General features: G+C 41.8%; 1 protein-coding gene and 1 pseudogene across 15 annotated transcripts in view; both read left to right on the top strand.

Annotated features, from left to right (window-relative positions):
- Positions 1-13,307, top strand: part of ATP11C (ATPase phospholipid transporting 11C) — a 172,596-nt gene that overhangs the window by 69,716 nt on the left and 89,573 nt on the right. For all 15 annotated transcript variants that reach the window (XM_023249318.2, XM_023249320.2, XM_023249315.2 and 12 more), the window contains one exon: positions 9,659-9,778. In XM_023249318.2, the coding sequence (XP_023105086.2) occupies positions 9,659-9,778 (120 nt within the window). The remainder of the gene's footprint in view (positions 1-9,658; positions 9,779-13,307) is intronic.
- LOC102900668 lies at positions 6,157-8,956 on the top strand (annotated as a pseudogene).

Here is a 13,307-nt window from a genome sequence, read left to right as displayed (position 1 = left end):
AAATTTATAGCAGCGCCCAGATCCAAAGCTTTTGGGGGGAGAGAAGGGAGATTTCGAGACCATATCAGTAGTGTCAGTGCAGTCCCCCAGTGACCATGTGCTCTGCCACAGAGGGAGGGGTGATCTGCTAATTTTACATCCATGGGGTCAGATCAACAGTTCCAAAGGACGAATGGCTTCTGTTATTGACAACAGCCTCCAGGGGCCTCCTCGAGTGCCCTCACTTGTGGTCCGAGTGCCACCTGCCCTCCTCCCTGACCAACTGTAGTCCTCTTTGTGCAGACGAAGGAACAGTGTTTTCAGCACCGAGCACTGTCTGCTAATGGGCCATAATTCACCGTGCCTCACTGTGGAGGGGTGACATCAGAATTGCCTGGGCCCCTGCTGTAGAGCCAGAAGCCTTCTTGCTATAAATAACACATCTACACCCGAATTACGTTGAAACCGTTGCCTGGTTGTGTGCTAACCCGGTTCCTGGAATTTCAGTCTTCCCGTAGTTGGTTAGTATCTGCAAGCTTCATCCTCTTCTCAAGGAAATAGGCTTTCCGATCCTTTAAAGTGAACCCTGGGTGTCTTGCTAATCCTACAGCAAGCCGTCTTTTAAGTTACGTGAACCTATTTTACTGTTAAAGGAAGCGGGGGCTCACCTAACTAAGCCATAGGTGTGTGTATAATGTCGCTAAGCATAGGTATCGACAATACTTCCCAGGGCCACGTCTTTATTATTGCTTCTTCTGTTCCCTCCAAACCTCGCCCTAAAAGCCGTTGCCTATAGGGAAGGTGCTGTTTTCAAGCACAGACTTCTTTAAGACGCTGTCATGTTTTTTTGTTTTTCTTAATGTTTATTTTTGAGCCAGCGAGCGAGAGCCAGAGCACGAGCAGGGGAGGGGCAGAGAGAGGGAGACCCAGAATCCGAAGCAGGCTCCTGGCTCCGAGCTGTCAGCACAGAGCCCGATGTGAGCCTCGAACTCACGAACTGCGAAATCGTGACCTCTGAGCCAAGGTCGGACGCTGAACTGACTGAGCCACCCAGGCGCCCCTAAGACACTGTAATTTGAGCCAAGAAGTTGCCCGAGAACATGGTTGAATGGAAGGCTAGAAATACTTAAGCGGAGAAGTGGCTACCTTCTGCGAGTCTTGAGTCACAGCTCAGAGGCCCCCCCCCCCCCCCCCCCGGCCCCGTTATTTTGTTGGTTGTTCAGCTCAGCCATCCTCCATAATGGAATTTTGGGTTTTACCTGCCTCTTTTGTTGGGTATGTTAAAACAACAGGTATAGCCTGGATGTGCTGTTTAATTACATTTACAACCTGGCCTTTTTTTTTTTTTTTTTTTCTTTCTAGCTAGTTTGCTTCCTGTATGATATTTAACAATACCAGAGGGAAAAATGCATTCACTGGTTTCACTGGACATACTCCAGCATATATTTGAACTGTTAGACCTTTCCAGGAAACTTATTCTCACTTTAAAAAATAACGGTGCTATCATTGAAATGGGAGATAAAGCCCTGTTCAGGACTTCAGGTACCTCTTTTGCAATATATTTTTTTGCTCCAGCCAGGGTTTATTTTCTCTCTCCTTACACTGTAATGAGACTTCTTCTCTGGTGACCTAGAAAGTGATATTTGGATGAGAATTTGTCTCTTCTAGGTAGTGATATTGGTAAAGGCATTTTTCTCCCTAATATCCATCCAGGGGTTCTTTTCCTTGCCATTGTTAGGTGTTAGGTATTACTGTTTGCTGCTGAGATAAAACTTCCTTACCTGTGAGATCTCTAAAATGTGAAGAAAATCTTCCAGCCTTGAGGGGCTTCTCAAAAACCATCTGCTAAGGCCATATATATATTTGGGTACACATTTCGGAAGCATTTCCGTCTCTCATGGTAGGGTATCCTAGAGAATATCTGCACTGTATCTCTTCCTCTTATACTGTTTACCTGCCTAGAGCCCAAAGTTCAACTGACCTTTTGTCAAAAGTTTGGTTTTTAATTCCACTTCTTGTCTTGGTCGGTCTGTCGTACGCATGGGTTAGAAAAGAACTCTGCAAGATGAGAAAAATACTGTGTGGTGCAAGGGACTCGTATTTTTAAAGGATACTTTAAAGGCAGAAGCTCCAGAGGCAAATCAAGTGTTGGGAGAAGAGTAACAAGAAGATGTCCAATGGTGTGAAACAGAGGCCACGCCGCCAGAACGCTGCTTCAGAGTCTTAAGGAACGAAGCAATCTCCTAGAACTTGCTTGGCCGCCTCCCTTGGAGGTACAGAAACTTGCAAGCCACAGTTGGCTGTCTTCCCAAACTCTGGGAAACTTTACAAGGATCACAGGGGGTGGGTACGAGTTGCTTGATAATCTGCAGCGTTTTCTCTGGGACTTAGCTGCCATTGTGCTAGCAGATTGTCGCGTGTCACAATGCAGATGGTCCCATCTTTCCCTCCTGCCTCTGAGGTTTGTGATCTATATTTTTACTCTGATCTCTTTTCAGCCAGGTCGGGCTGAGCAAGATGATCAGCCAGCCTCACCGTTCCTGTCCGGAGAAGTCCTATACCTCTTTATTTAGAGTTTGTAGGTTTAAGTGTTTGGAATGCAAGGTGATGTGTAGATATGGATAGTGAAAGTGAAAAGTAGCTTCTCAGGCCTTACCGACCTGTGTGCTCAGTTCATCTCTCGTTAAGTTTGTGTGCATATTGTCAGGCCCTAGTGTAAGAGAAAGTCTGTCAACAAGGAAAGTGGAGTTGCTGATCCCCAGCCAGAACTTTAAGAACCTCATTGACTCTCTGTAAATGGAAGAATCTGAATCATGAAGAAACTTCTGTTAGAATCCTGAGTCACTAAATGCTTACGGCATTTTGATCTATCAATTATTAGCCATCCTGTAAGACAGCTGGATTTCATCTTTAGAGCCGCATTTCTGTAGCCCTGAGGTCCTTGAAGTGAGGGCATGGTGGGAAGGGGGACCAGATGGAGAACACTTAGAATTGATTGCCCCTGATGAAATTAAACTGCTCAGTGGATCACATTTGGATAATCAAAGTCTAACTCTTGAGATTCCCAACGAGGCTTTTTATGGAGGTCCTGAGTATTGTGGTTGCTGATTGAGGTTTTTGTTTTGGTGGGGTTTAATACCCATTTCCTATACAGCACGTTCTATTCACTTAAGTGTGCCGCCATCAGGTAATGCCTAACTAGAGACCATCTTTGGGACTAGGGATGTGCTGTAAATATTCAGTTGTCTTTTGGTCAGCTATTTGAGAGTTTGGGTTGATATGACCATAATTAAGCTTTAATGGCAAGAAGACATAAAATGTCTTGTCTTGGTCTGGCTTCACTACCTTTGGCAAAGGAGGGAGACAGCTTAATCACTTAAGAAGATGCGGTGAAAGCAAAATCTGAAAAGTGTGATTTTCAGGCTCCTTTTAGAGTTATGACTATAAATTACACATCAAGATTATTCTTCTTGGCTTGTTATAATGGAGTGGGCTTGGAAACCTCAGCAACGTGACCACTGAATACATTGTAGCAATTTTAACCCAGAGGCTTAATACGCTGGAAATGTTCCCTGGCAGCGTGGTGACCCCATCCCGGCACCTCCCCCCTCCAGCCCTAGAACAGAAACACTGACTTTTAGGAGCATTTTAATAGATGCCTGAAATGTTGCCGAAACGCTAGTTCGTTCTTTCAGTTTTGAGTTCATTTGGCCTTTTTAAGACTGATTATGCCGTTCAAAAATACTAGTGCTTCAGAAGGGAAAATAGCTTTGGGGCCGGGGTGCCGAGAACAGTTTTAAATCATTGCCAGGTTTTCAGAATTTTAATAATTCGTTTTTGTTCATTTGTGCGCAGCTACTTAACATTCGCTTTAGTAACTCACAAAGAGCAGTCTGATGACCAATAAAAATAATGGTGTAATTGCAAGGGACGATCTAAATAATTGATGGGAGATTAACCACATGCCAAATAAGTATTGAAGGAGAATCTCATTTTGTGAGCAGCTTAAAGTGATTGGAGGGGGGGGGCACTATTTGAGGGTTATTTGTATTTTTACCCTCTGGAAAGCAAATTGTTTAAATTATTATAATTACTTTAAAAACGTCGGGGCGCCTGGGTGGCTCAGTTGGTTAAGCATCCGACTTTAGCTCAGGTCGTGATCTCAGGGTCGCTGGTTCCAGCCCCGCCCTGCCTGGGACACAGAGCTCGCTTCAGATCCTCTGGCCCCGCCCATCCACGTCCCCCTACCCCCGTCCCCGCCCCCAATCACGCCTGCTGGCAAGTGCATACTCACTCTCAAAAATAAATAAACTTTTTTTTTTTTTTAATGTAGGGTTATGGCTGGTGTACTAAAAACTTGTAGACTCTTAGTTAAGAGCGATCACTGATTCAAAGAGAAAGAGTCTGTAGCAGTTTTCACAGGCATGGGCTGCAAATTAGAGTTGCCACCTAGGGAGCTTCCCGAAAAATTAAATATTAAATAAAAGACCCAGGCATCGGTGTTGCGTTTAAAGCCAACGTGTGGCCAGAATTAAGAACCGCTGATCTGTGACTTCGTGAAAAAGTTTAAGTCTGCGAACACCTGGAAAGGCTGGGGACATGAGCTGTTTTAGATTCTGTGCCAGGTTTTATAGTGACAGTCTTGTATCGAGGTCTCTATTTTCTTTCAATTCTTATTGAGTAACTGGTCTAGAGGCAATCAAGAAACAGATTATACTTTCAACAGCTTTCTGTGTTTTATGACTAGCAAAGGAATGGATTTTTATTGAGACACTAGGTTTTGGTATAAATTACTTACCTTTGTTTTTCCCTATAATATTCAGTTCATTCTATGGAGGTATAAATCAAGGGTACAAAAGGGTGGCGCTTTTATCTTGAGGAAAAAAATTGAATTGCTTTCTCTGTTAGCCCATGTATTATAGATGCGCTTTTTAATATTTTTCCTTACTTTTTATTGTAGTGTATGATGTGTCATTAGAATAGAATCCGTGCCAGCACATTTCAGTTTTTTAAAATGCCATTTCTAAGGACATTTGGATGGGAAGCACTTCAACACAGGATGGACTGTTAATGAATTAAAATTCATCATGAGGTGGCGGGAATCATATCCTCCCACTCCACACTACATTGTGTGCCATCCCAAAGGGAGATTTTTTTTTTTTTTAAAAATGATTCCTACTTGGAGTTTCTCTGCCCTCGCTAAGGCACCTACCTTATTCACAGTCACAGGAACTAAAACCACTACATTGGCAGCAAGCGGAAAATTACAGTGAATTTACACATGAGTTCAGCGCTGCCATTTTTATGCAAACTAAACAGCATTATAAGCTAGAGCAAATTCCACCAGAAATTGCAGGTTCTTCAGATTTGAGGGTGAAGCAGGCCTGGAAAAGTCGTCTATTTCAGCTCCAGCCCCAGTCCCAGGCAGCTGCAAACCCAAACCTGCCGGGGCTGAGGAGACTTTGCCCTTTTATAAAAAACCCTCAGTAGACGTTATACAACTCCTCTCGGGCCCCGTTTTCATCATCTAACGATGATCACTGCCAGGACCCTCCCTCCCGCGCCCTCCCAAACCTACACAGCAATTTCAATCCATTTTCTCCCAACTTCATAGACATAGAAGTCACGTAGGCCTTATTTGAAAGTGATCAGAGAGATAATGCATGGGGAAAGCTCTTAGTAAAACCGAAAATTGCCACTCACATGTAGGGAATTCATAAAAATATGACGGACCTCAGAAATTGTGTTAGGCTTGTCCCTGCCTTTTGTTCTCTGGAATGCTACTAACTGCCAGAGAAGAAAGGTGAAGGCCATTCAGAAGTGGGGAAGTACTAGTTTATTTTTGTTTTAAGTTAATAAGTGGCCACTGTTAACCAAGGGGAACAATGTATGTTGGCAGTGCAGGAGACATCCTGCTTCACTGACCCTCTGCCTTTCCTTTTTCCTCTTCCTCCTTTCCCATTGGTAGAATGGTCTGACAACTGGCATAAAAGGTTAACTCTTCCTTATTTACTCTACCGTCGTGTCTTGGTTGCATGAAAAACTAACCAACCAGACAAATATTAAAGGTCGTAAATTGCAGTGTGTGTATGTACTTGACAATTTCTGTAATTCAAATAAATCTGTACATTATAAGGTTCGGGTCTGTTGTAGAGACTGAGCGAAGACTAACTTACAATGGAAGGTGAGGGTAAGGGTGAATCAGAATGAGCTAGACTTTAGCAAGGTGTACTTGCTCTTTTTTTTTTTTTTTTTAATGTTTATTCATTTTTTGACAGAGAGCGAGCACAAGTTGGGGAAGGGCAGAGAGAGAGAGAAAGAGACACAGAATCTGAAACAGGCTCCAGGCTCTGAGCTGTCAGCACAGAGCCCCACATGGGGCTCGAACCCACGAAGGGTGAGATCATGGTGAGATCATGACCTGAGCCACCCAGGCGCCCTGCGGTGTACTCCCTTTCTGTTTACAATTTGCAAAATGGATATTATGGAAAATTTAGTGCTCTTCTCAGTAGGCTGTGTCAGACCCTGTATATTACAGTTGCAAACAAAGAAGTCAGTCCCTGAATCAAAATGTATAGCTCCCATTCTGATAAAGGTATTGTTTACCGTCTTCCAGGAACTGTTGGGTCTTATAATGCCCTGTCTTTGGGCAAGTGGGTAAGTGGCTATGCTGCCTAGCACGGATACTGACTGACTTTTTCCAGATTGCCATGAGTAGAGATTCTGTTAGCCCATGCCAGGGTAGATTTCCAGAAGTTGCCCTTTTTATATACAGCTTAAATCTCTCCTACTTCAATTTATCCCAATACTTTTTGATTGATTCCCTACAGAGTTTGAAAGCAGTATCCCACTAAATAATTATTTAATAAGCTGAAATGAAAATAATGAGTCAAGAGGTCTTATTTATACTTTGGGGTGATTTTTACTTTAAAAAAATTTTTTTAGTGTTTATTTTTGAGAGAGAGAGAGAGAGAGACAGAGCATGAGCAGGGAAGGGACACAGAGACAGAATCTAAAGCAGACTCCAGGCCCTGAGCTGTCAGCACAGAGCGCAACGCGTGGCTCGATCCCATGAACCACGAGATCATGACCTGAGCTGAAGTCAGATGCTTAGCCGACTGAGCCACATAGGGGCCCCGATTTTTACTTTTTTAATTGAAAAAAATAATAATTTTCCTTATAATATCAATATAAGATACAAAAATTCAGATCGAAATGCATCCTTTGGGTGACATTTGGAGAACTTTGCAAGCTCTAAGTAATCTTGCTTTAAAATGATTATTTTGGGGTCAAGGATAGGAAGGGGAATCTTTGTGCCTACCTACTTCGAGTGCTGGGTGTTGTATGTAAGTGACGAATCACTAAATTATGCTCTTGAAACCAGTATTACACTTTATGTTAACTAACTAGAATGTAAATAAAAATTTGAGACAAAAAAATATAATGGAAATACATACGTGGATATTGGTTCCTGTCCTTTTTTTGACTTAAATATATGGTTGTCTCAAACACGATAATATAGTACCATCAAAGGAGACTATCCCCAATTTGTATAAGAAAATGTATTACCCTGATTTAAGATAAGAAGCCAGTAGCGGCCTGGCAGTTCGACTGGGGAGCGGTGGGGGCTGCTGGGAAAGATGGTGCCGGAGGGCGTGGCCCACATCGCGAAGGCATCGTGCAGGTGCAGCTTCCGGCATATCGAAAGTGGCTCCCTGGCCTGAGAACATTACCAGGATCACCCAGCTCGCAGTTGCAGTTCTTGCCTTTCCTTAGTGTACTTTCACCACTTGGCTACGTTGCAATTGGTCCATTCCTCCCGGAGGATAAAAACGACGGAAGGATAGCTTGATTAATCTTAAAATACAAAAGGAAAATCCCAAAGTGGTGAATGAAATAGACATTGAAGATTTGTGTCCTACTAAAGCAGCTTACCATAGGCGATGGCGTTCTAAACCTTTCCTGCCTGTGATGGTTCACATAAGAAACACAATGAAGTGACAGGAGGTGATGTGGGTCCGCTGATACTGAAGAAGAAAGAAGTATAAGAGGAATGAATTAGGATTGGATTCAGTTGTGCACTGTTGTAAAGTCTTCTAACAGTAATATTTTTTTCATTCTTTGTACATAGAAGATCTTTGAAATGGTGGTCTTAATCATTGCTCTTGGTTGAGTATTTCTGCCAATTTATCTTGTGCTTCTGTTCGATACTTTGTATATTCAAACAGTCATTTATATAGAAATTAAATTGTACAATCCTTTCGTTCTTACTTCAGTGTACCTTCCTAAATAAAACCACCACTCTTGGTTTTAATTAACTGAGAAAAATCTAAGTTTTTGGCAATGGGTCCAAAGCGATTCCTTTGAATATCAATATTTTTAATAGCATCTATCCGTGAAATTTTTCTCCCTACACTGTTAAATGTATTCTTTTTCAGTCCTCTTCTGTTTTGACCATTTGAAGTGATTTTTCCTCTTTGACCTTCCACACTCCTTTCTTTTCCAATCAATAAGAAAAACATTGTTCTGAAGAATTACTTGAGTTTGCAAAGAGATAAACGCTTTGCTTTATAAAGATTGTGTCTGAGAACTAGGAATATCCCAATTTCAAAAAAGACATGAACTAGATATAGAAAGTTCCAAAAAGGAACCGTTATGTACCTTACAAAAGATTTGTTTACTTTACAGAAGGCCTGTGTGTGTGTGTTCCCGGGTGTGTTTTGTATGTGTATCTTCTTCAACTCTTTGACTCAGTGACGTGGGATGGGGTGGCAAGAATACTTATACTAAACTCATGAGCTGCTGCATTTGAAGGTCAATTAAAAGTAAACATACAAAATGATAAATCGTTCAGTGTTCAAAACAGTATACATTTTTCTCTTTATAACAGTGTAAGCCAATAAAACCTGAAATGCAAAAGGTTTGCAAAATAAACTTCCTGGAGAATCTTTAAAAAAAAAAAAAAAACAGAGTAAAGCCTCAGTGAAATAAAAGGGTGAGGTAAAATGGAGCTCAACCTTAGAACTTCTAGATTCAGCAAATCTACTTCTAAAAAACGTAGAAGCAGCATTAGAGACATATCGTGTGAAATGGGACTTTTTGACGGTAGGCTCTGAGAAATCACAAAGGATGTCTTTCCTGTAAAGCCAAAGAAGTAACAACTTCTCTTTGTAGAAGTCGTTGGTCATCATTTAAGACAGCCATTCTGTTTCTCTATACTTACAAGTAATTATTTTGTGTTTAGAAGTGATTTGCCCTCTGCTTTGGACTCTCGGATACGAAATTGACAAGATTGCCCTCAGTCATTGTATGATAAATATTCCCAATCTGACCTGTTCTAAGTGAGTGCGTTGCTTTGATGGTGATGGTTGAGATTCTATGGAAGAAAGAAAAATGGCAGGAAAAATACTGTTTCTCTGGAATTTAGAAAAATTTAAACATTTTCGAATTGCCGTGTTGGCCTCAGAACTGCTGTCTCAAGCAGCACTCGTACTAATCTTCACTAAGTCAGCGACTAAGCCTAGTGGACTTTGAGTAGCCTAACAAGGTTTTTTCCCCTCTTTAGTACTTGGTCTCTCTAGATTGTAATGAAGCATGCCTAGGCAAGAATTCTGAGCTCTATAGAAGCGTGGAGAAATGTGATAAGAAACTGACTTTTCCCCCCCTTTCTCTTGGTCAGTGTGCTGGAGAAGAGAAAAGAGTTGGTACACGCACAGTGTTTGTTGGCAATCATCCAGTTTCAGAAACAGAAGCTTACATTGCACAGAGATTTTGTGATAATAGAATAGTCTCATCTAAGGTAAGTTGTTTTTTTAATTCAATAGATATATATAGTGATTCATATAGTGAGCCAGATCATGCACTTACTTATGCCTCCAAGGAAGCCGGTGTATGTATTTATATATGCATACGTGGATGTGCACTTAAACACCGTCTAGCAACCACCCAAAGGCTGGTTTTGTTTGGGGTTTTTTTAAAGCATCATTTTGTCTTGTTACAGCTGACATATTATTCACTAGCCTTCCATTATTATTCATAGTGCCTGTTGATTCTGCATATTAAAACTTGAAGCCTTAAAGGGTGCTAAAAGTGGGAATTATTTACTTGCCCAAAGCTTCCTGAATTGCTCTTAAAGTGGATGGAAGAGGCTATAAATAATTTACGTTCTTTTGGAGGGTGCTATCCTGGAATGACATTTATATCTCTCTGTTCCACTGCCAAGCTCCTCGAGTACGCTCCTGGGTCCTAAAGGGTATGTTCTGCTCAGCACATTGCTGGAACAGTTAAGAGTTCAATCACTGTAGCTATGTCACCATTTGAATAATCGTCTTCCTTCAGCATCGTGTAGTGCTAAGAGCAGTGACCTGCAAGTCTTAAAGACATGTTTAAATTCTGGCCTGACCATTTACTAGCTGTGTGACCTTGGCCAAATTAATCTCTTGAGTCTAAATGTCCTCATCCATGAAATGGAGCTAATGCTTCATATGTGAAAGCCCCCTTTATACTTCCTAGTACGCAGTTGTCCTCATTCTACTAATATTAGTTCGCTAATCTTGACCTTGGGAACCAGGTTAGGTACTAGGTGCTAGATCGCAGATAATTGATAGATTCACAGTTGAGAATCTTCCCTACTTCTTTGTGTAGCCTGGCAAGGCAATTCTAAAATGTTAGTGACAGTTGGATCGCTGCAAGTTTGCAAACACCTAGGACCTGAAACAAAATTTTGCCCTTTCTTTAAAAAGGTAACATTTAGGGGCGCCTGGGTGGCTCAGTCGGTTGAGCTCAGGTCATGATCTCGCAGTTCGTGGGTTCGAGCCCCACATGGGGCTTCTGCGCTGACCGAACAGAGCCTGCTTGGGACATCCTCTGTTTCCCTCTCTTTCTGCTCCTTCCTTGCTCACGCACACGTGCTCGCTCTCTCTTTCTCAAAAATGGATAAACGTTTAAAAAAAAATGAACATTTAGTTTTCAGATACACGTGATTTTTCTTTACGTGGTGATGCAGTACAGATTATGCTTTTTTTTTTTTTTTTTAAGTTTACATATTTATTTTGAGGCGGAGAGAGGGAGAGAGAGAAGCCCAAGGAGGCTCCACGCCATCAGTCCAGAGCCCGACACGGGACTCAAACTCATGAACCGTGAGATCATGCATGACCTGAGCTGTGAGCAAGAGACACTTAACCGACGGCCACCCAGGCGCCCCCGTAGTATTATACTTAGATTATGCTTACATAGGGGATTAACATGTAAAATGTGTACAGAATGAGTGAAAACTGTGTTGGCCTAATGAGCCTGTATCTACTAGCCTACAGAACATTCTGAGTATATTTGGATGAAATGTCTTTCCTGTTCATCTTTAACCTTATGGCAGAAAATTTATCCTCAGCCAGAAGTTTTCATACCTGCGCAGGATAGGGAACAGTCCTTTGACTGAAAATTGTATCCCACCCTATAGTATCCAAGATAACAGTAGTAGTCCTTTGACTCAGACTCCTAGGCTTCTAAAACTGAAAGATCCTGAGAGATTATCTGTTCACCTTGCTGACTTTACAGACGAAGAAAACAAATGCAGAGAAATTAAGTTAGTGCCATGGTCACCAAGCAGAGTTAGGAGAAAGGCAGGAGCAGACCTGCTTTGTAAGGACTGGTTGCTCTGAGTGAAGAGCCCTTTTCACATCATTGTACCACGGGGCCTCCTTTCTCGGTTTTCTCTCTTACTGTTTTTTTTTTTTATAAAATTTTTTAATGTTTATATTTATTTTTGAGATAGAGAGAGACAGAGTATGAGCGGGGAGGGGCAGAGAGAGAGGGAGACACAGAATCCAAAACAGGCTCTGGGCTCTAGGCTCTGAGCTGTCAGCACAGAGCCGGACGCGCGGGGCTCGACCTCGCCAACTGCGAGATCATGACCTGAGCCAAAGTTGGACACTTGACCGACTGAGCCACCCAGGTGCCCCATCTATTTTTTCTCTCTTATTATGCATCAAGTAAAATATGAAATAGTTTCTAGGAAATTATTTTTCATAGTGTTTAATGTGGAAGATGCATATGTAACACACTGATGGTAAAGTCACCTTCATTAAACGAGCGATAACCATTTTGTTGTAGTATACTTGTGATTTCACATTCTAAAAGAACTATAAGACTCCCATCTAATTGTCAAATCTTTTTGTATTTACTATAATATTTTTCATATTTTATCTAGCTTCAGTTTTGCCAGTTGGCAAAACAATGCATTAGGATTTTTTTTTTTTAAATTTTTAACGTTTATTTTTGAAAGAGAGAGACAGATAGTAGGGGAGGGTCACAGAAAGAGGGAGACACAGAATCCAAGCAGGCTCCAGGCTCGGAGCTGTCAGCACAGAGCCCGACGCGGGGCTCGAACTCATGAACCACAGGATCATGACCTGAGCCGAAGCCAGACGCTTAACCGACTGAGCCACCCAAGTACCCCGGGATATTTTTTTTAAATAGTCAAGAGCTCATGGGGCAAATAAAGATTGTTTCTGAACAGGTTTGCATATATATCTCTGTAGTGTACATATGTATTAGAAATCAGAGTAAAGAAGTGAACATTTCTGCATTGAAACACAACCCAGCTCTCTTTTCTCTGTAAATATTACGTGTTTACAATCTTTCTAGATTGCTGATCATTATAACTGATGTTTTTTTTTTATAAAAGCTCCAGAGCAGAAAAAGAGGAGTTGACAGTATACTAACTTCAGAAAAAGAATGACATCTTTTTTTTATCATTTTATTTATTCCTTCATTTTTTTTTTTAATTTTTTTTTTTCAACGTTTATTTATTTTTGGGACAGAGAGAGACAGAGCATGAACGGGGGAGGGGCAGAGAGAGAGGGAGACACAGAATCGGAAACAGGCTCCAGGCTCTGAGCCATCAGCCCAGAGCCCAACGCGGGGCTCGAACTCAGGGACCGCGAGATCGTGACCTGGCTGAAGTCGGGCGCTTAACCGACTGCGCCACCCAGGCGCCCCTCATTCATTCATTTTTAATTGACATCCAAGTTAGTTAGCATACAGTGCAATAATGATTTCAGGAGTAGATTCCAGTGATTCATCCCCTACGTATAATACCAAGTGCTCATCCTAACAAGTGTCTTCCTTAATGTCCCTTACCCATTTAGCCCATCCCCCCACCCACAGCCGCTCCAGGAACCCTCAGTTTGTTCTCCATATTTATGAGTCTCTTCTGTTTTGTCCCCCTCCCTGTTTGGATATGATTTTTGCTTCCCTTCCCTTATGTTCATCTGTTTTGTATCTTAAATTTCACATATGAGTGAGGTCACATGACACTTGTCTTCTGACTG

Source organism: Felis catus, chromosome X (assembly GCF_018350175.1).
Source record: "Felis catus isolate Fca126 chromosome X, F.catus_Fca126_mat1.0, whole genome shotgun sequence".
Taxonomy (NCBI): domain Eukaryota; kingdom Metazoa; phylum Chordata; class Mammalia; order Carnivora; family Felidae; genus Felis; species Felis catus.
The sequence above is the reverse complement of the archived record's forward strand: the minus strand, read 5'-3'. Positions and strand labels throughout refer to the sequence as shown.